Genomic DNA, 23,176 nt, shown 5'->3' with positions numbered 1-23,176 from the left:
ACAGAGCTTTCCATACACTTCTGGTAGTGGGATCAAAGGTGAATTCATAATCTTTCTGAAAGCTCTATCAAGTGCCATCAGGAAGGTGGGGCACCAATCCTCCTTTTTCAGTCAAACACAAAGGTTGATGATAGTTACAGAAGAATTTTTGAACCCTCACGATGTAGTTCACGGCCTTTGTCTCCCTCAACAATAGCCCTATTTCAACAATCAATGTAGCTGTGCTCCAATGCCTACACAAGAACATGCAGGGATTTGCACTGATAGTGCTAAGCTTCAACTAGCTCTGTTTGTTCTTAATTTAAGGGTGCAAATCCCTCATGTCCTTGCCCAGTGCAGCTACACCTATTGCTGGCCACCAACTGTTGAATTGAGGCTACCCCTGAGAGTAGACAAGGTCTGGAACTGTGTTAGAAATTATTCTTTTCTCAACATAATTTAGATAGAGTTCTGGACACCCATCCATCAGAAATTTAGGATAAGTGAACATGGGAAATTCTCATTTTTTCTGTCCTATTTTTATTGCCTCGGACAAAAAAGATCTTCTTGTACTTTTCTCTGCATTCTTGGATGTCATCTTCAGCAATCTGGACATAATATTCTTTCATTTTCTTTTCACAGGCAGAAGCAATTGCATTAGTTATGCATTTTTCCCCCGTATGGATACTTGTACACATTATCAGCTGGTATTGTTTATGGTAAAGTGTATTGCAACATACTCTAAGTGGGGTTACATTTGAAGACTGTTCTTTGATGTCAAACATATTACAGAATACAGTCCTCACCTACTTAGCAGTGTTAGTCAAAGGAAACATAGAGACTCGTTATCCAAGAGCTGGTTCTCTACTTGCTTCCATGTGTAAATCAAGGTGTTGACTTTGATTTACATAGTACAAAAATGTTTGAGTTCTAACTCTTCCAGAGATCATCTCTCCTCCCCACGTGCCATAATGGAAGATGAGGTCAGCTGGACTATTTAAGCTAGCATTTTCTGCAAAAAGAACAGGAATATTTGTGGCACCTTAGAGACTAACAAATGTATTTGAGCATAACCTTTCGTGGGCTACAGCCCACTTCTTCAGATGCATAGAATGGAACATATATTGAGGAGATATATATACACAAACAGAGAGCATGAAAAGGTGGGAGTTGTCTTACCAACTCTGAGAGGCCAATTAAGTAAGAGAAAAAAAACTTTTGAAGTGATAATCAAGATAGCTCAGTACAGACAGTTTGATAAGAAGTGTGAGAATACTTACATAGGGAGATAGATTCAATGTTTGTAATGGCTCAGCCATTCCCAGTCTCTGTTCAAGCCTAAGTTGATTGTATCTAGTTTGCATATCAATTCAAGCTCAGCAGTTTCTTGTTGGAGTCAGTTTTTGAAGCTTTTTGTTGCAACATTGCCACCTTTAAGTCTGTTACTGAGTGGCCAAGCTCTAAGATACAACCACATTTGCTCCAATCCCTCAGACAGAGACAAGCACCTACAAGATCTCTATCAAGCATTCTTAAAACTACAATACCCACCTGCTGAAGTGAAAAAACAGATTGACAGAGCCAGATGAGTACCCAGAAGTCACCTCCTACAAGACAGGCCCAACAAAGAAAATAACAGAACACCACTAGCTGTCACCTTCAGCCCCCAACTAAAACCTCTCCAGCGCATCATCAGAGATCTACAACCTATCCTGAAAGATGATCCCTCAGTCTCACAGATGTTGGGAGACAGACCAGTCCTCGCTTACAGACAATCCCGCAACCTGAAGTAAATACTCACCAGCAACCATACACCACTGAACAAAAACACTGACCCAGGAACCTATCCTTGCAACAAAGCCCAATGCCGACTTTGTCAATATATCTATTCAAGTGACATCATCATAGGACCTAATCACATCAGCCATGCCATCAGGGGCTCGTTCACCTGCACATCTACCAATGTGATATATGCCATCATGTGCCAGCAATGCCCCTCTGCCATGTACATTGGCCAAACCGGACAGTCTCTACGCAAAAGAATTAATGGACACAAATCTGACATCAGGAATCATAACATTCAAAAACCAGTAGGAGAACACTTTAACCTGTCTGGTCACTCAATGACAGAGCTGCGGGTGGCAATTTTGCAACAGAAAACCTTCAAAAACAGACTAACGAGAAACTGCTGAGCTTGAATTGATATGCAAACTAGATACAATCAACTTAGGCTTGAATAGAGACTGTGAATGGCTGAGCCATTACAAACATTGAATCTATCTCCCCATGTAAGTATTCTCACACTTCTTATCAAACTGTCTGTACTGAGCTATCTTGATTATCACTTCAAAAGTTTTTTTTCTTTTACTTATGCTCTCTATATGTGTATATATATCCTCAATATATGTTCCATTCTATGCATCCAAAGAAGAGGGCTGTAGCCCATGAAAGCTTATGCTCAAAATACATTTGTTAGTCTCTAAGGTGCCACAAGTACTCCTGTTCTTTTTGCAGATATAGACTAACACGGCTGCTACTCTGAAACCTAGCATTTTCTGGAGTATCTTAAATGATCAAGCAGTTGTCAGTGCAGTACTACCAAGGCGGGAATTCCTTTTCCCCACTAGTTCAAAATGGCCTGAGTATGTCAACCTTAAGGCACAATGTAAAAGACGTTAATTTCCCAGGTTTTTCACTGCAAGGGTGGGAGGGATGGGCAAAGGAGGAGGGGGTCAGGATGGGTGAGCTGGCTATTTGGGGAAATGTCTTTTTCCTATATAGTGTTCTGTTTAACATCATACATAAGGCCCCAACTTTAACAGGGTGCATTTTAGAAATCTAACAAACTAATCATAAAAAGACTTTAAATGAAATTTTGCTTAAATTTTTAAATGTACATATATTTCAACACATTCCATCTTGAAAATTAAATTAACATGGAATTAACCCTTTCTGTTATGTTAATTTCTCCTTTCTTAAAACAGAGAGCTTAATGAATATTTAGGTCCCAAACCAAATCACAATAAAATTTACTCGAGTCTTTCCATTGTCTTAAATGGAAGTTAGATCTGGCCCTTAGTGACAACACAGTGTTTCAATCTGTCAGTTAGTCTTCTCTCTTTTTAATATTTATGCACTGCAGGGTATAGTTTATGTAAAATAAACAGGTCTTACAACAAGCCTTTTTCCAGAACTCATTTTTTGCTGCTCTGTCTCCTGTCTTTCATCAGCATCTGTTGCAAATGCCAGCACTTGGTACCTGTTATAAAAAAAATACAGATAGTATCTCTTTGCAGTTCATCAGTTTTACATCAAATTTTAAAATAATGATAACTATAAAGGCTATGGCAAAAGCAGAATCCAAAACTGTTGTCAGAAAACATACTGTACAATGTATCTGTTGATACCATCATTCTTACAGAGCACATGCACTGAAGTATAGTATCTAGATAATGGATTTAAAAGTAGTATTGAAAACATGCTGTCAGATTGAGATTTTTTACCTTAAGGATACATGCTTATCTAGTAGTAGTGGAAGATTTCAGTTTTTTAACTTTATGTAACACCAACGACCCAGCAGGATCGAACCGGGAACCTTTGGAGCTTAGTGCATGAGCCTCTACAGCAGGGGTAGGCAACCTATGGCATGCGTGCCGAAGGCGGCACGCGAGCTGATTTTCAGTGGCACTCACACTGTCCGGGTCCTGGCCACCGGGCCAGAGGGCTCTGCATTTTAATTTAATTTTAAATGAAGGTTCTTAAACATTTAAAAAAAACTTATTTACTTTACATACAACAATAATTTAGTTATATATTATAGACTTATAGAAGAGACCTTCTAAAAACATTAAAATGTATTACTGGCACGCGAAACCTTACATTAGAGTGAACAAATGAAGACTCGGCACAGCACTTAGACTCATAGACTTTAAGGTCAGAAGGGACCATTATGATCATCTGGTCTGACCCCCTGCATGCTGCAGGCCACAAAACCGTCCCTACCCTTCCCTTGACTCTGCTGATGAAGTCCCCAAATCCTGTGTCTTGGTGACTTCAATTGGCAGAGAACCCTCCTGCTAGCGATCCCTGCCCCATGCTGCGGAGGAAGGCGAAAACCTCCAGGGCCTCAGCCAATCTACCCTGGAGGAAAATTCCTTCCCGACCCCAAATATGGCGATCAGTAAGACCCCGAGCATGTAGGCAAGAGTCTCCAGCCTGACCCTTGTTAGCCATTATACTATTTACCTGCTATTGCTCGGTATTCCTCAGCTAATATGTTTTACCATTAAACCATTCCCTCCATAAACTTATCTAATTTAATCTTAAAACCAGACAGGTCCCTCGCCCCCACCGTTTCCCTAGGAAGGCCGTTCCAATATTTCACCCCTCTGACGGTCAGAAACCTTCGTCTAATTTCAAGCCTAAACTTCCCCACTGCCAGTTTATATCCATTCGTTCTCGTGTCCACATTAGTACTAAGCTGGAATAATTCCTCTCCCTCCCTGGTATTTATCCCTCTGATATATTTAAAGAGAGCAATCATATCCCCCCTCAGCCTTCGTTTTGTCAGACTAAACAGCCCGAGCTCCTCTAGTCTCCTTTCATATGACAGGTTTTCCATTTCTCTGATCATCCTAGTGGCCGTTCTCTGCACTCGTTCCAATTTGAGTTCATCTTTTTTAAACATGGGAGACCACTTCTGAAAGGTTGCCGACCCCTGCTCTACAGCATGAGCTAAAAGCCAACTGTTAGCTAAGGCTGGAGAGCAGACTCATTTTATCTCTCTCTTTAAGTGGTCTCTGTGCCACTTGATGGGACCGAACACCACACCCAGAAGGTGTGTGGGTTACATTTACATTAATTTTTTTTCCACAAAAAAGTTCAGATTTTATTTTGTTTGTTTAAATTAAATGTTTGAGGCGGATGCTCTAAACGAGAGAGAGAGAGGCCAGAGACAATTTATTACAGCATTTTGGAAATAGGACCTTAGGGCAGTATGAACTTTCCTCATTTCAAATAATCTCTAATTTAAAAAAAACTTAAACTAAAGCTGAGACAGAGTAACACTTGCCTACTTTAGAGACATGTTTGAGAATTAAATGGTTCTACTCGGAAATGTGTCTCTGTAAAAATGGGACTAGATGAGTTGCATAGGTTTCATTTTATAACAGACAGCCCAGCAAACTGAGTCAAGTTGGCTTCTTTCTTCTCACTCATTCATTATCAACAGTAATAAAAATTATGCAGGCCTATATCTGCCCTTAGTTACACTTATGCAACCCCCACAATACTCAAATTATGCCCTCAGTGACACCTCTATATCTCCATTTCCTTCCTGGGTTTGCACTGGCGTAACTTAGTAAACAACCCTGTTCCTGTTGCACGAGGAATTGAATCAAACACACTCTCTCTTAGTTGGCTCTGCAGATCCAACAGGAATAAAAAACAGTAAAAAAATATGTTAATATCTTACTCTTAACACACATGGGATAGATCAGTGAGAGTAAGACTGTTCCATTTTTACAATCGCTTTTCAGAGAAGCAGCACACTTTAAAGAACTTTCAGATTAAAGACGATATAAAAGTGTAAAGTATTATCACAATATCATGAGCCAAATGTATTGAAGAGTAAGTGTAACAGGGGTATTCAGCACACAGTTGATTTCAGACATGCATGCGAAATGCCTTCATCTTTATCGTTTAGCACACAATCCTACAAGTCAATAATTTTCTTAATACTCTAACTGGCCACTTTCAAGACATCACACTCCCTCACAAAACTAATCAATGCATTTTAATAATTTTTGCAAAGTTTCACCTATAAATTAGGGCCCAGTACTGGGAATATACTGAGTCAGCTCCTATTAAAATCAGGCTCAGGCTAACAGAGGGTTCCAAGTGTCCCAGTTCTCCCTGATGATTTCAGTAACTTAACAGCAGATTAAATATATTTTAGTTTATTCCAAGACAAAGTTAAATATTAACATGATCAATTCTAACATTTTTGTTTTATTTCTGTATTTGTGGGAATGGCTGCTAAAGGATTTTTCTTAGTGGTTTTAACTTTAAAGAAGAGTTAAAAATTTCTACCTGAGTTGAGAAATGCAATTATTCAAAAGCAATTTTTCTATGACCTAAATTAAAAAACTAAATAAACTGCTGTTGGAGCTACAAAACAAATATTACCATATCTCTTTCCAACTTTGCCTTCCACACAAGCAAAAACACTCTGTTTTCAAACTACAGAACATTTAAAATAGACGTTGCAGATTCTGAGGTGGGAGGGGGGGAATCTCTCTTTACCACGTAAGTATTCAATGACATGATCTTAGGCACCTGACTTTCTTGTCCAAATCAGAAACACTGGACCAAATACAGTATTATTTTACAATATAACATGGGGGCAATCTACATTTTTCAGACCAGTCTCCCACAAATCACAAAAGTGCATTGATATCTATGAAATGACTGATTGAATGGCAGTTCCTTGTAACACTAAAATCTTAAAACCACAGAACCCACAGAGGTCCAAACAAACCTATCAAGCTATTTAGCATTCTTTCATGTCACATCACATGTAAAATAACTTAAATATGGAAAGAGATGTTACTTTCAGAGCTTGAAAGTAAGAATCAATTTAATAGCCCTTGCTTGCTGACGTGAAGGCACTGTACTGTACAAATCTCAGGATGGCAGAGAAATTCAGAGCAGGACAAATTGTTCCATGTTGCCTTGTTAGAAAATACCAGTCCAGATGGTGGCACGTTGAGTTTGCCAAAATCAGAAAGACATATCATTTCTTTAACATAAAACATTAAAAACAAAATTTCTTCTGCTTTGTTACATCTGGGTCCTATTTCTTAGGCCTGGTCTACACTAGGAGGTTATGTCGAATTTAGCAGCGTTAAATCGAATTAACTCTGCACCCGTCCACACAACAAAGCTATTTAGTTCGACATAGAGGTCTCTTAAATTTGACTTCTGTACTCCTCCACAACGAGGGGAGCAGTGCTAAATTCGACATGGCCATGTCGAATTCGGGCAGGTGTGGATGGAAATCGACGCTAATAGCTCCGGGAGCTATTCCACAGTGCACCACTCTGTTGACGTTCTGGACAGCAGTCCGAGCTTGGATGCTCTGACCAGCCACACAGGAAAAGCCCCGGGAAAATTTGAATTCCTTTTCCTGTCTGGGCAGTTTGAATCTCATTGCCTGTTTGGACATCGTGGCGAGCTCAGCAGCACTGGCAACGATGCAGAGCTCTCCAGCAGAGATGGCCATGCAATCTCAGAATAGAAAGAGGGCCCCAGCATGGACTGATCGGGAAGTCTTGGATCTGATCGCTGTGTGGGACGATGAGTCCGTGCTTTCGGAGCTGCGATCAAAAAGATGGAATGCAAAGATCTACGAGAAGATCTCAAAAGCCATGTCAGAGTGAGGATACAGCCGGGATGCAACGCAGTGCCGCGTGAAAATCAAGAAGCTGAGACAAGGGTACCAGAAGACCAAAGAGGCAAACGGACGCTCCGGATCCCAGCCCCAGACATGCCGTTTCTACGAGGCACTGCATTCCATCCTAGGTGCGGCCACCACCACTACCCCACCACTGACCATGGACTCTGAGGATGGGATATTGTCGACGCCCGCTTCCTCGGAGAGGTTAGCGGACGGGGAAGATGAGGAAGGAGATGAGGAGAACGAGGCAGTCGACAGCGCTTACAACGCTGATTTCCCAGACAGCCAGGATCTCTTCATCACCCTCACCGAGAACCCCTACCAACCGTCGCCAGGCGTTAACCCGGACCCAGAATCAGGGGAAGGATCAGTCGGTAAGTGTTATAAACATGTAAAGATTTATTTTGAACAGAACATTAATATTAACAGTGGGTTTTTCATGATTACTTTGCCCTAGGCGCTTAAAGTTTTAGTCTCTGATAGTGCAACTACTGCCAAAAAATCTAACAATGTCCGGTTTATCATGATTGGTTTGCCCTAGGCGCTCTACTATTTAGTCCTTGCCAGTGCAGCTACAGTAAAATTCGGTCTATATGTCCGGGGATAGAGCTGAAATCCTCATGGGACATCTCCATGAAGCTCTCCTGGAGGTAATTGGAAAGCCTTTGCATGAGGTTCCTTGGGAGAGCAGCCTTGTTGTGTCCTCCGTAGTAGGAAACGTTCCTGCACCAGGCTAGCAGCAAGTACTCCGGGATCATTGCCTTGCAGAGCATGGCAGCATACGGCTCTGGTCTTTGCAGGCTTTCACGAAGCATGCATTCTCTGTCGCTCTCTGAAATCCGCATCAGAGTGATGTCGCTCATGGTGACCTGCTTTGAATTAGGTGAATGTTAGTATTGGGACTGCTTGCCTGTTCCTTTACAGAACTGTAACCGGCGGTTTACAGCCATGTGGTAGAGGCGGGAGAGGGGCAGCATACAGGGATCTTTCCCGGGGACAGCCACGAGGGGGTGAGAAAGGGGCAGAGTTCATGCTTGCCGGATTGGTGGCAGCAGGAACTGGCCAACGCTGGGAGCATTGCTTTGAACGTGAAAGTAGGGCAGTGCTATTATTACAGTTTTAAGCTGCCACAAGTCTACTGCTTACCATGTCAGCCTGCTACCCAAATTCCGCTGTCCGGCCGCGCTTGTCTGACCTGCACTGCAAGACCCCAGGCACTGAATGCGAAGGCCGAAAATTCGACCTTGTCCTGAGTGCGCATGTGATAGGTGCTGTGCATGGTCTTGTTCACAGAGAAAGACTACGTTCTTTGTTCACCAAAAAATTTATCTTTCTGAGGAATTCACTCCTTTTTTCCCATCCCACAGCTGTGACTGTCTCCCGACCTACCCTGGCATCACACTCCCAGAGGCTGTCGCAGGTTAGGCATAGAAAGAAAAGGACACAGGACGAGATGTTCTCAGAACTTATGGACTGCTCCCGAGCCGAGGCAACCCAGCAGACCCAGTGGAGGGAGAACATGTTGCAATACCAGCAATCACACAGCGAACAGAAGGAGAGGTGGTGGCAGGAAGACCAGCAGGCGACTCAAACACTGCTTGGACTAATGAGGGAGCAAACGGACACGCTCCGGCGCCTTGTGGATGTTCTGCAGGACCGGAGGCAGGAGGACAGAGCCCCGCTGCAGTCTATCTGTAACCACCCTTGCCCGCCACAAAGTCCCATACCCCCCCTCACCCAAAGTACCAAGAAGGAGGGGTGGCAGAGTCCGTGAAAACTGTCACTCCACCCCTGCAGACTGCTCACGTACCAGAAGGCTCTCATTCCCCAAAATTTGATAAGTCCTTTCCTTCCCATCTCACCCAAGCCCCTATCCCAGTTTCATCCCCTAACTGTGTAGTTGCTAATAAAAAATACGTTTCTATTAAGTACTGTTTCCATCATGTTTTTTTAGAGGACAGTCTGTTTGAAGGGGGGGAAGGGAGTTGGTAATTGGACAGGACAATCACCTTTACTAGGATACAGACACGGGGGCAGGTTCAGCAGAAAGTCACACACACATTGCAGTCACTAGGCACCCTGGTCAGTCTGGGAGGTGGTTTTCATGTTCTGGGGGGGGGGGACTATGTGACTTTGTGGCGGGGGAGGGCGGTTAGAGATCTTATGCAGCGGTCCTTATCCTGGATCACAGAGCCACGCAGCAGGGGATCTGTAACCGTCCTTCCCCTGCCAGAAAGTCACATAGCCCCCACACACAGAGTCCCAAACAGGAGGGGTGGCGGGCTCCGTTGAAACAACCAGTCCACCAGTGCGGACCACTCTAGAAGCAGGAGTGTGTCATTCCTTGAGTTTAGAAGCGTCCTTTGCATCACTACACTACACCCGCTCCCCACCACAGTCTGCGTCCCACTTTCAACATTTGACCGCGAAAACAGTAATAAAGAAAACTGTGTTCATTAACAAATTTCCAGTGATTTTATTTTTAAACGTGTGGTGGAAGGGGGGAAGGGGGATGAATGGGGTATGAAACTGGAAAGGATAGTGAACATTCACTGGGTAAAGAAACGGGAGCAGGTTCAGCTTCTCTGTAAACAAACGTAATAGTCACAGGTTACCCTGCTCACTCAGGAACCTAGCTTTCAAAGCCTCCCGGATGCACAGCACGTCCCGCTGGGCTCTTCTAATCGCCCGGCTGTCTGGCTGGGCGTAATCAGCAGCCAGGCTATTCGCCTCAACCTCCCACCCCGCCATAAAGGTCTCCCCCTTGCTCTCACAGAGATTGTGGAGCATACAGCAAGCTGCAATAACAATGAGGATATTGGTTTCGCTGAGATCAGAGCGAGTCAGTAAGCTTCTCCATCTCCCCTTGAGACGTCCAAAAGCACACTCCACCACCATTCTGTACTTGCTCAGCCGGTAGTTGAAGAGTTCTTTTTCACTGTCCAGGGCGCCTGTATAGGGCTTCATGAGCCAGGGCATTAGCGGGTAGGCTGGGTCCCCGAGGATCACTATAGGCATCTCCACATCCCCAACAGTTATTTTGTGGTCCGGGAAGTAAATACCTTCCTGCAGCCGTCTAAACAGACCAGAGCGCCTGAAAACACGAGCGTCATGAACCTTGCCCGGCCATCCGACGTTGATGTTTGTAAAACGTCCCCTATGGTCCACCAGTGCTTGCAGCACCATTGAAAAGTAGCCCTTTCTGTTAATGTACTGGCTGGCCTGGTCGTCCGGTCCCAGGATAGGGATGAGAGTTCCATCTATAGCCCCACCGCAGTTTGGGAATCCCATCGCGGCGAAGCCATCTATGATGGCCTCCACGTTTCCCAGGGTCACTACCTTTGACAGCAGTACCTCAACGATTGCATTGGCTACTTGCATCACAACAACCCCCACGGTAGATTTGCCCACGCCAAAGTGGTTCGCGACTGACTGGTAGCTGTCTGGCGTTGCAAGCTTCCAGAGGGCTATGGCTACTCGCTTCTGGACAGTCAGGGCTGCTCGCATCCAGGTGTCCCTGCGCTTCAGGGCAGGTGACAGCAACTCACAAAGTTCCAGGAAAGTTCCCTTCCGCATACGAAAGTTTCACAGCCACTGTGATTCATCCCAGACCTGCAGCACTATGCGGTCCCACCAGTCCGTGCTTGTTTCCCGTGCCCAGAATCGCCGTTCCACAGCATCAACATGACCCATTGCCACCATGATGTCCACGGCGCGGGGTCCCGTGCTTTGTGACAGGTCTGTGCCACTCTCAGACTTCATGTCCTCACCGCGCTGCCGTACCCTCCTCGCCCGATTTCTCAGCATCTGCTTCTGAAAAAGGTGGATGATAAGGTGCGAGGTGTTGATAACGGCCATAACTGCAGCGATAGTCGCAGCGGGCTCCATGCTCGCAGTGCTGTGGCGTCCGCGCTGTCACTCACCAGAAAAGTGCGTGAACTGATTGCCCGCCGGCGCTTTCAGGGAGGGAGGGCGGGAGTGACGGTTGGATGATGACAGTTACCCAAAACCACCCTCGACACATTTTTTTTCCCCAGCAGGCATTGGGGGCTCGACCCAGAATTCCAATGGGCAGCGGGGACTGTGGGAACTGTGGGATAGCTGCCCACAGTGCACCGCTTCCAATGTCGATGCTTGCCCCGTTAGTGTGGACTCACACAGTTGAATTACTGTCCTTAGTATGGATACACACATTTGACTTTGTAATATCGATTCCACATATTCGATTTAAGTAAAATCGAACTACTCTCATAGTGTAGACATACCCTTAGGATTACCATATTTCAACAATCAAAAAAGAGGACGGGAGGAGCCCTGCCCTAGCCCCGCCCCTGCCACTCCCTCCCACTTCCCACCCCCTCAGAACCTCCAACCCTCCCCCCAACTCCTTGTCCCCTGACTGCCCCCTCCTGAAAACTTCCCCACATCCTAACTGGCCCCCTAGGACCTTACCCCCTACCTGTCCCCTGACTGCCCCAACCCTTATCCACACCCCCACCCCCTGACAGCCCCCCCCAGAACTCCTGACCCATCCAAACCCCTCTTCTCCCTGTCCCCTGACTGCCCCCTCCTGGGACCCCTGCTCCTAACTGCCCTCCAGAACCCCACCCCCTACCTAAGCCTTCCTGTGCCTTGTCCCCTAACTGCCCCCTCCTGAGACCCCCCCACCTGTACTCTGCCCAAAACCTTACACCCCCAACCCCCAGACAGCTCCCCCCCGAACTCCTGACCCATCCAACCCTCCCCCTGCTCCCTGTCTCTTGACTACCCCCTCCAGAACCTCCCTGCCGCTTCTCTGACCCCCTGGCCCCCTTACCCTGCCGCTCAGAACAGAGTGCTGCAGAGCAGCACGCTCAGCAGCAGGGGGAGGGGAGCAGGGTCGGAGCTCCAGACTGCTGGAGGCCCGAGGAGAACGGCCGGCCGGCGATCTGCGACTGCAGGGAGGGGAGGGAGGGAGGGAGGGAGAGAGAGGAGGGGAGTGGTCTCAAGTTGCAGGGAAGAGGAGGGGGAAGTGGAGGAAGGGCTCTGGCTGCTGGAGCCCCGTGCGAGTGGCACGATCCAGCCGGCTGCCCTGTAAGCCGCACACGCTCTGCATGGGGCGGAAATCCGGACATTTACAAATTCCCCCCAGACGCTATTTTTAACTCAAAAAAGCCGGACATGTCCGGGGGAATCCGGACGAATGGTAACCCTATATTTCTCCCTCATCTTTGAGGGCTCAACTGTGCATTCAGCTTTGAGATATAACTTATGAGTACTCCCTTCCAGTATCCTCCCCTTAGCTTATATGGAATATTAGTAAATCCTACTTTGCAATGTACCATAATACTTCAATAATTATATTACATTATGTCTTTCTCTCAAAGTATTGTGGCACATTACATGTATCAAAATCCTGAAGGATCTCAAAGTACTTCACAAACTATACAGCACTACTAAAACAAACCTGTGACAGATATTGCAACCACATGCTGTATCTTTGGGGGAACATATTGTATTAAGTTTATGTATCACTGCAGGCCAGGGATAGTATGTATGATTCTGTTCTACTTCACAGGACAGAAACTAAAACGATGGATGAGGTACCACCCCCTATGAAGGTTTGTGTATGCTGGTTCAAACTGGATTTTCCGGAGACCAATAGACAAAGAAAGGGTTTTTGGCATAAAAAGGCTGTGTTTAAATGGACTCAGAGCTTTCTTTCTGCAGCAAAAGGACAAGGCATTCTGTCCAAGGGCCCCAACCCTTGCAGAAGGGTTGGAAAGCCTTTGACCTACCAGGATCCCATAAGACTGATGGGTAACCTCTGGTAAGCTTTTTGCATGTTTATAGGAACTTTTATTGTTTTTATATGTATTCTCTGTAATGCTTTTGCTCTAAGAATAAATGCAGTTTGTTTTGTGAAAGCTGATTGGTAACCAGTGTACACTGTTGTAGCCCAGGAGAAAGCATTAACAACCACATGTGCTCGACCCCAGTTAGACCTGCTGGAAAAAAATCACAAATGAGATGCAGAGGGACTGCAAGCAAGCCGCAGTCTGAAAGGAGAGACACATGGGTTTCCACCCCAAGAAACGTGATGGGTAGGAAGCCTAAAGCCATAAGAGGGTGCCCTCAAGGAAGACAAGGGGTGGGGGAAATCAAAGGCATGGTTAATCCTGAAACTGTGATAAAAGCCACCACCGAAGTGAATGCTGACAGACAGACAGAGGGAAAGTTTAGCCAAAGACATTACAGCAAACCCCTAATCTCTTGAAATGAGCTGTGGAACTTTAAATTACCATGAATAGAAATCAAGACCTCAGTTTTTAAAAGGTGTCACCTGGAAAATTCACAAACAGTAAATTATACTGCTATCAGTTATCCACCTTGGAAAGAATTGACTGATGCCAATTTTCTATTTACTTCACATCTTTATGCTTATATCACTATACCATCCCCTGGTCAATGCAACTATACAAACTTTACAGCCTATTTAGTATCCAGGAGTCAACACAAAATAGTCCCAGTAGTAGAAAGGCTCCATTAACTGAGTATGTTGTTTGAGAGATAATAGAAATTCTGGTGCTAGAGCAGTAAATATTTATTATGGCAGTAAAGCACAAGCCAGGTTGTGTTACCATTAACTAAATTGTACTCTTGAGGCATAAAATGCAAAACAGAAAAAAATGTCTATATTCCTCTAAATCCTTTGGGTTATGATTATCTCTAAAATCTTCGTTCCTCCTCCCCCACACAAAGATGATGCATTTTGGCTATAAGCCCTTATGATAGAGGAAAATGTGCATTTTTGGTCTTGAAAGCAGATGAACTTGTCAGATTGGAATGTTGAGTAGGAGTTTCATAGGAATCTGTATGCTTCATGCAGATTAATTCTTGCCAAAAGAAAATTGCTAAACTAATCACAGTACCCTTAAACTATATCACTGATGTAATCAGGCCCAAATTCCTTTGCAGGAAGCACATTTTGCTTTATATGTGACTTGAACTAGTGACATGTAGGTAGAGACTGACACATAACCAACAGATTCATAATCTGAGGGTTGCTATGATTGACCAGCACTGCATAGGGTAGGAGGAACGGGGATTAAAAATCATTGGGATGGCTGGGAATATTTCCGTTCCAAGTTGCTAAAATATTCAGTATTCCCAGGGGAAGCTCACAAGGCAGACAAGGGATGGGCAGGACAGCTACTTCAGTAGCAGAAGAAATATTGGACCTCTGGTCATGAAACTTGCTTCCTCTACTCCAGACAGGAACTTTCTTATGCCTTCCAGGTCATTGTTGATGAGGTGGGACCCCGAAGACTCTAGCAGACACCAGGTCAACCCCTGGGAAAGTCCCCACCCCGCCACCAGGACAACCCTGGCAGCACGCACATCTGACATCTGAGCAATGGCAATAGGTCACTCAGCTGCTCTAGAAGCAGTTCTTGACTACTCTCAGTAACCAGCAGCAAAAGAATGTAGGACATCGAGACAGATCAGCAGTGACAACTGCAGTCAGACTGGCCCACAAAAACAGGGAGCAGATCACCAGGCTGATGGGGTGAATACTGTGACATAGCTCTCCAGATCCATTTCATTATCCCTTCACAGGGATGGAGAGTGAAAGAGATGCAAGGCAAGAGCACTTCCATAAATGTATTAGTACCAGTACTCCCACCTCCTTAGCTGAGTGTTTCAGTATACCAAACAACAGCAGGAGGCATAGCAGTCAATGCAGGTGCTACAATTCTGGGGGAAGAAATTGCAGCGGTAAGTAGATGAGGCTTTAGCTGCCTTTAGGAGAGAACTTGAGAGACTTGCCTCAGTCAGGTAACAAGGGCTTATAAAGAACACAGCTCCCTTCAATGCAATGCAATCAGTGCTTCTGCAGGACCCTGCTTCTGCACTGCAAAGTATAGGGGGACTTATCAGGTGTAGCAGGTGGTTTTAATTAAAGGTGAGTCCCACACAAAACTAGGGAGATTACATTCCTCACAAGAACAACAAGCAGGTTTCATCACATAGGATTTTTTACCTTATGTGCCTGGGACCCCTGGTGGCCAGTGCAGAATTATGGCAGAGCACATGGCAAATCAAAGTCTGCAGCAATATCTTTTATTGGACCAACCTCTGTTGGTGAGAGAGACAAGATTTTGAGGCACACAGAGCTCACCCACTTTGTCTCTCTAATATCCTGGGACTGACAACTACAACTACACTGCAAATACATTCTTATGTATTTAATGATCACTTTGATCTATACACAAGTGAATTGGCCTGGCTTCCAGCTGTGAGTTTGTCAGTTCTCAGCTGATGTCTAGCCCTTGGCCACAGCCGGTACTCGGGCTGCCAGCATCACATCTGTTAGCACTCAATTGCCAGATTATGCATCCCTCTCTGAAAGGGAAAGGCCAGCAGTCCAACACCAATTTTAACACTTCTCAGTATTGAACTATATTCAAAAAAGTCAAGAAGCCCAGGATCTCCAACGATAAGATAAGAAAATATCAACACACTGAATCTGAAAAAAAAAATTACCCAAAGTAAACTCCAATCACTGCTTGAGCCCTTGAATTTTGATTATTTGGGAACATGCATTTGCTTTCCAGCTGACTTCAGCACCCTAAAGCATGCTCGGTCAATATCCACACTTCCAACACGTGACCCAGAAAACAGAGACCTGATGGCATGGTAAACTGTTTCTGAGTCTAACTGCACCAAGCACTGATTCAAAAGTCAGCTAGCCATAGGCTGTTTATTGTCAAATATCCAGAAAAATTACAACATTTCCTACATGGTTGCCACTGGAAGCCAGTAATCTAGAACCAGAGACTTACTGCCACTGGCTGAAGCTTTAAAGACAGAGATTGGTTGTTCCACAGACTTGAAAAACGGTTAAAGTATTTTATCTTTCAGAGATAACCATAGTTTACCAGCTACTAGCCTGGGCCTACATTAGAAGAGAAATTCATGTTATGCCATACTTGGTTGAGAAAGGGCTTCGCTCTGCCATAATTTCAGCCTGTTAGCTATGGCATTCTGATGAGATTCTGACTAAAAATTGCATGCATCCTATTATTCTTATTATCTCATCTCCTCAGCCCTGTTTGTCTCATCAGCCTGTTATGTATGGGCTTAGACTGTAAATTCTTTGGGGTAGGGACTGTCACTGAGGTAAGTCTCTAGGTACTACTGCAATATAAAATATTTATTTATTTATTTAACACTGGCTGCAATCCCCAACCCATAAAAGGGAGTTCTGGGCTGTAGAATGATGGAAAGCTAGGAGTTGAGCAAAACTCACAGAGGATCTGCACCGGTCTATTTGCGTACTTTCTCTGCAGGTGTTTTCTCAAGACCTTAGCAATATTTGTTAAATGGATGGGAGCATCTATTGTTTAAGGATCCCTTCATGGTAACTTATTTTTGATGTTACAGAGATGTGCTTCTCCTGAGCTTGACTAGGCATTTATTAGGATGCTACATGGCCATTACCATATCAATTGATGATCTCAGAGGAGTTTCGGGCAAAAAGAAGCATACTTCACACCTCCCCTTCTCAAAAACCGACCAGAGGATAGGGGTACATGCGTATATGCAAACGGTGTGGTCTATCAAAGCACTGGAGAACACCTGCTTTGTTGCCTATCTGTTCATGAGAAAGGCTGGGAGACTGGTGATTCTCTAGCACTTTCTGATGGTAATAAAAAGGATATAGTTGCCTATGGTGGGATTAGGCCTGCAAAATATGGCACAATTTCATTTAGAACTGTTGTAGTCATGAGTGCCTTGAGCATACCGGACATATAGCCTGCAGACAGAAGGCACTCTGAATGCTACAATTCACACCATCAGCACATGGCAGGTAGATAGAGAGTTAAACTTATTGAGCAGGATTGATCAGCTTTGTATAAATAAAGATATAATTTGTTCTTTTATCTTTCCTAAAGGGTAATTCTCTTGGCGCAGTATTCCAAATCCAAGCGTGGTCTCAGAAGCAGGAGTCTAGGAATATGCCCACATCATCTTTGGTAGGGACAGGCCTCAATATAGGGCACTAGTTAGAGGCACTCCCACAAATATGCCAAATTAAGTTAATCATACTGCGCCAATCATGACCACACACATTTATCTGTATGTTATATCCGTATGCCCAACCTACTGTTGGATCTTACATCACTTAGTTTGTGAGCTTTCCAGAGAAGGGACTCTGTCTTCATCCGTGTTTATACAGCATGGGTCTTCTATCCTGAGTGGTGTTTATGGGTCCGACTCCTACCAGAATATAATTAAAGCAGCAACATGTCTGATTCCCTCCATAGGGAAAAGTCAAGAGGGAAACTTGTTGGTATGGCAACAAGACGTAGGCAAATTGGGTTTAACTATGCAGTTGTTGTAGGTGCCAAGGACTTGGGATGCATGCAGGCAACCTGTTAATATTTTAACAGATAAGAATTTACTCCTGTTAAAAGGCTTAAGTAGAGGATAAAGGATTTTAACACAAAGATCTGTGTACAGTGTGTTCATTTGTACAGAAGTCAGGGTGGAGGCTGGCACTTGGCAACCACAAGTCTCTATTGTTAATTAGGTAATGCTACAGTACTAACATGTTTACTTAGTAGCAGCATGTTTGGAAAGTTGAATGGCACAGCTTCACAGCATTGCTTAACTTTTTGGCAGACTTGAACCATTTGTATAACTCTTTTCCTCAATCTTTCAAAATATATATATTTTAAAATTTATTACCAGTAGCTGTGTTGCTAATCAGTCATCTCCACTGAGCAGACCTTTATTGTGAGCTTGCACAAACAGTGGGGCTCAATGATATACTGCTTAAATTGACTTCTGCCTGGCTCTGATCACTTTCAAATTTTGAAGGGCTTTTGAATACTAGATTCTCCAGTATCTGCCTAAAATAATGATTCACAAAGACATGCTGTCACTTATGGGGGCAAAATGAAGCGGTGCTAAATTGTTACTACTCAAAACTAAATACCGAGAGCTGAAGTGCAAGGACCCTTGAGATTCACACAATAGTTTCTTGTTGCTTTCTAAAGAGATTCATAGATGCCTACTTCATTCTTAAATAGAACCATGAGGCCAACATATCCATAAGAAACCCCTTTTATTTAGCCCAGTGATATGTTGCTTGGAAACTTGAATTCAAAATACTAACATCAGCTAGGGCTGTGAAATTGTTACATCTCTTCTGATTCTCACATTTAAGGTTATACACAAAATCTCTGCTCTTGTTTCTTCCTCATTCCCTTTGCTATACAAACCTCCTCCTTAACCTTTACCTTTGTAAAGGGTCTCTTCTCTTTAAGCCTTCTGTACATAACGGCCCTTGAGCTTGTAGCTCCCTTCTTCCCTCCACCAGTGAGGTGACCCTCTCTTCACTCAACTGCCTGCTTAACATCACCTATAATACAATCAAGCAGGACCGGCTTTACCAAGAGCGGGGCCCGATTCCTGGGGGCGGGGCTTGCAGCAAGCCCCGCCCCCAGGAATCGGGCCGCGCTCCAGCCAGAGCTCCGGCCGGGGTCACGGAGCTTGGGTCTGGCTCGGAGCCAAACCGAGCCAAGCCGCGGGGGCCGGAGCCGAACCGAGCCACGGGGGCCGGAGCCGGGCTGGAGCCGAGCCGAACCAAGCCACAGGGGCCGGGCCGGAGCGAGCTGCGGGGGCCGGGCCGGGCCAGAGCCGAGCCAAGCTGGGGGGCCGGGCCAGAGCCGAGCCAGGGGGCCGGACCCGAGCCAAGGGGGCCGGGCCGGGCTGGGCTGGAGCCAAGCCGGGGGGGGAGGCCGGACCCGAGACGGACCCGAGCCGAGGGGGCTGGGCTGGGCTGGACCCGAGCTGAGGGGGCTGGGCTGGGCCGGACCCGAGCTGAGCCGCAGGGGGCGGGCCGGAGCCGGGCCGGAGCCGCTGGGGCCGGGGATGCTCGGCTGGGGTCGGGCCGGCACACTCGGCCGGAACTGGGGCCGGAGTGAGCTGCTCGGCCGAGGCTGGACTGGGCCGTGCCTCCCCGGAGCCCTTCTCGTGCCCCCCGCTACCCCAGCTTACCTGGTGCTGCCTGCCTGCCTGCCCGCCCCTGCTTCTTTTCAGACTTCCCGTGAACCTCTGATTCGCGGGAAGCAGGGGAGGGGGAGGAGCAGGGGGTGGAGCATTCAGGGGAGGGTAGGAGGGGGAAGTGAGCTGGGGGCGGGGTGGACAGCTGCGGAGCGGGGCCCTCTTAGCGCGGGGCCCGATTCAGCCGAATCAGCTGAATCGGCCTAAAGCCAACCCTGCAATCAGGGATCCTAATGCAATCAGCGATCATATTTTCCCTCTTTCCCACATCAATCTCTCACTTTCTTTTTTCACCCATCAATTTCACCTCCCTTTTACTACCGCTTCAGTTCTCACTGAGAAAGCACCTCACTCCAAAGATGATGCCATTCCCCATCAGTCACTCTCCATACTTTAAAAGCAACGATCTATACCTCGCTACATTTTGACAAAATGTACACTATTCCAATCTAGGACATATTCAGACCTCACCAGATTAATGCATGAATGCTCAAAGCTGAATGACCTCACCATGCATTAAGCGGTGGGGACCTTTGTCGGTTTTGGCAGAGAAGGTGAGTTGCCCCTTTAAAGGCAGCTAGAGAGCCAGTGAGGTACCTACAACATGGAGGTAGCCGCCCCATTCCAGGTCAGCATGGGGACACTGACCCATCCCTCCCCGCAGGTGACCGGAAGAGAGGGAGAATATTTATGCCCACATCTGGGCAGTGACAGCCCTCCTTTCACCTGGTCAGATTAGACAGCACCCACCCTCTCATCCATGGAAGTATCTGAAATTCCAGATTTTAGTCATTATCTGCTGTGGGTATTACATTAGTCGCTCCTTTCTCAGGGGGCTGGGAAGGAATTTTCCCCTCACCACTAGATAGGCCAACACGAGGTGTTTTTTTTCACCATCTCCCACAGTGGGTTGGAGGCTTGAGGGAGCAAAGAACAAAGGGGAGTTAGGTTATGATGCTACAACTCATTATGTAAGCTTGGGGCAGATGTCCAGTGCAGGTACTCTGCAGGGAATTGATACAGTGAACAGATTAAATCCTTTCCCAAACCATTTTAAGAAGGTATTCTTTTAAGGAGTAGAAACGGGGGTGAGAAGTTGGGGCTCCTGTGACTGATATGGCAGGGAGTCAACTCCATCTCCTTTATATACCCCTTGACTCTCATTCAAGGGGGGGAGGGGAGGAAGGTAGTGAGGTCCCAGCAATGTCTTAGCTGGGGATCAGGATGGGTAAGGGGGAGGGCTGCCAGCAGCCTCCCCAGATATATGTAAATAATTATGGAATTACCGGCACTGTACAGTTTTATCTGGCAGGTACTCCCAGACACTTAGGAATAGAGTTGAGGCCTAATTAAACACATCTAGTGTCTCCTGTCCTTCTTCTGGCATACCCAGACAACAACAATTCAAGTCTGAGCTTCAATTGACAGCACCAAGAAAGGCATTTGTTCTTTCCTCTTTTAAAAAGTAGATATGTGGTACAACATGAGTAAAAGCAAATGAAATATTATAGTTATTTATATTTTCACAAAACATTACTTTTTATCTTCAGTATATTCACTTATATGACGGCAGCCTACAAGAAAATACAATTACTTATTTAACATTTATACATACTTGTAGCTCTCAACTTGTTGACAGGAAGAGACTGTAATGAAGGAATCTGTTCGAGAGCTGTAAGTTAACGGACCAGGCAGAAGAAAACCAGGTAGAAATCGGCCAAAAGCATAGCTTTCCTGTTCAAACAACATAAGCATGCCATCCATGGACTGTATGCATATCAAATCTCGACCTAAATGAAAAGAAAACAAAGCACGATTAATCACATATTAGATTTTTATGAAAATATACAGGCCTGAATACTCATTGACACTAAATGAAGACTAATTTACCATATTGGCTGCATAAAGCGGCTTTGAAGTAGGCATAAATGTAATTTACTCCCACTTTAAGGCTCCTTTACACTGTCAGTGACCCTAGAGTAACTGAAAATCAGGCCCAGGTTATTTACAGAAATTAACAATGAAGTTACACTACAGTTAGATATAAATAAAACAAAATAGCTGTGACCCCCACACAAAACAAAGAAGAGGTGAAATATTGGCCCCATTGAAGCCAACTTGTAAAACTTTAACTGACTTCAGTGGAGCCAGGATTCCACTCAAAATGTTCAAAGTTGAGGCTGACACTCTATTACCATTATTTATATGAGGCTAGTGTCCAAAGGTCCAATTAGAGGCCCACTGTGTCGAGTTCTGTATAAAGTTAAAAGAAGATACAGACCCTATCCTGAAGAGCTTACACTCGAAATAGACTAGACAGACAAAGCGTAGAGGAAAAGGAAACAATATACGAGTAAAATGATGGGGTGATGGTTAATGCACTTCATGTTAGTTCTACTTTATTTTATTTTTTAAATATATATTAAAGGGGCAGAGGAAGGCACAAGGGGATGAGTTAACCGGAGTAAGAGACTAGGTAATAAAGAAAGGAAACTGGACAGGGAAAGGAAAAGTAGCAATGAGACCAATGCTGGTAGCAAAGAGGTAGTGAAGGAAGGAAGAGCAAACCATGAATCAGCAGAGAGAAGAAAATATCCATAATACAAATAGAAAAAAACCCAGATCCAATGTCTTCACAGGGGTCCAAGCTGTGAAAATCACTCCGCAAATGGAGAAGGGGTGGTTCCCACCCGGCTCTACCTCAAGGAGTGCTGCTCTTACCACCCTGGAAAGCTATTTGGCACTTGGTACCCCATGAAATGCGAGAATCCCCCTCCATTTTCAGATAATGCCTGGAAGAAGTTACTCCCTACTCCGGTAGCCTACACCCCACCCCAAACTCTTGCCAGGGAGTGGGTGAAGGAAATCCCTGACAACTCCCAGAACCATTGCTCATCCTATTCCCACCTGTTCTTTCCATAAGGTAATTTAACCCACAAGTAAACTGATGTGACTTGAAGGACATCTGTACTTTGCATTTCATGGATTTTGCCAGTTTGGCTCACAAACCTATTACTTAAACAGATTATTTTTAATGTATAAATAATCCTCTAGAACAAAGAGAACTAAACCTTCCAAAAGTTGTAAAAACATTATCTGCTAAAACTAAAACTAGTTAACTGTTTCTTTTCTTGGGTAAATAACAATACATTAAGAGAAACAAAAAGATAGCAAAAAAATGAGTTTTCTGATTTGATTAAATTAATATTCTAATTTAACTGAGGGACCACAATTATTAAAATAAAATAAAATAAAATGACCCTAAGAACAAATGTTCAAATCTACATATGATTCCAGGTATTTTAAATGGTCTAAAATAGAAATCATCATGAAAACAATGTTAATATTATAGTGATGACATTTTCCCATTGCTTTTTAAAGGAGGATTAAAAATATTAAGTTTGTAGTCAGGAGTTAAAAATACTTGTCAATATTGAAATAGGGTTACCATACGTCCGGATTTTCCCGGACATGTCCGGCTTTTGGGGGCTCAAATCCCCGTCCGGGGGGAAATCCCCAAAAGCCGGGCATGTCCGGGAAAATCGGGAGGTCAGCCGGGCCGGCGGGGAGCCGGGTCGGAGCCGGGTCAGCCGGGCCGGCGGGGACCCCGGCCGGCGGGGAGCCGGGTCAGCCGGGCCCGCGGGGACCCCGGCCGGCGGGGAGCCGGGTCAGCCGGGCCCGCGGGGA

The 23,176-nt window shown here is 45.2% G+C and overlaps 1 protein-coding gene across 7 annotated transcripts in view; it reads right to left on the bottom strand.

Moving 5' to 3' along the window:
* The window catches only part of BBS9 (Bardet-Biedl syndrome 9), a 264,350-nt gene that overhangs the window by 172,531 nt on the left and 68,643 nt on the right, over positions 1 to 23,176 (bottom strand). For all 7 annotated transcript variants that reach the window (XM_034761160.1, XM_034761159.1, XM_034761161.1 and 4 more), the window contains 2 exons: positions 21,105 to 21,279; positions 3,154 to 3,238 (listed from right to left, as the gene is read on the bottom strand). In XM_034761160.1, coding sequence (XP_034617051.1) covers positions 3,154 to 3,238; positions 21,105 to 21,279 — 260 coding nt within the window. The remainder of the gene's footprint in view (positions 1 to 3,153; positions 3,239 to 21,104; positions 21,280 to 23,176) is intronic.

This window comes from Trachemys scripta, chromosome 2, assembly GCF_013100865.1.
Source record: "Trachemys scripta elegans isolate TJP31775 chromosome 2, CAS_Tse_1.0, whole genome shotgun sequence".
Lineage (NCBI taxonomy): Eukaryota > Metazoa > Chordata > Testudines > Emydidae > Trachemys > Trachemys scripta.
The sequence above is the reverse complement of the archived record's forward strand: the minus strand, read 5'-3'. Positions and strand labels throughout refer to the sequence as shown.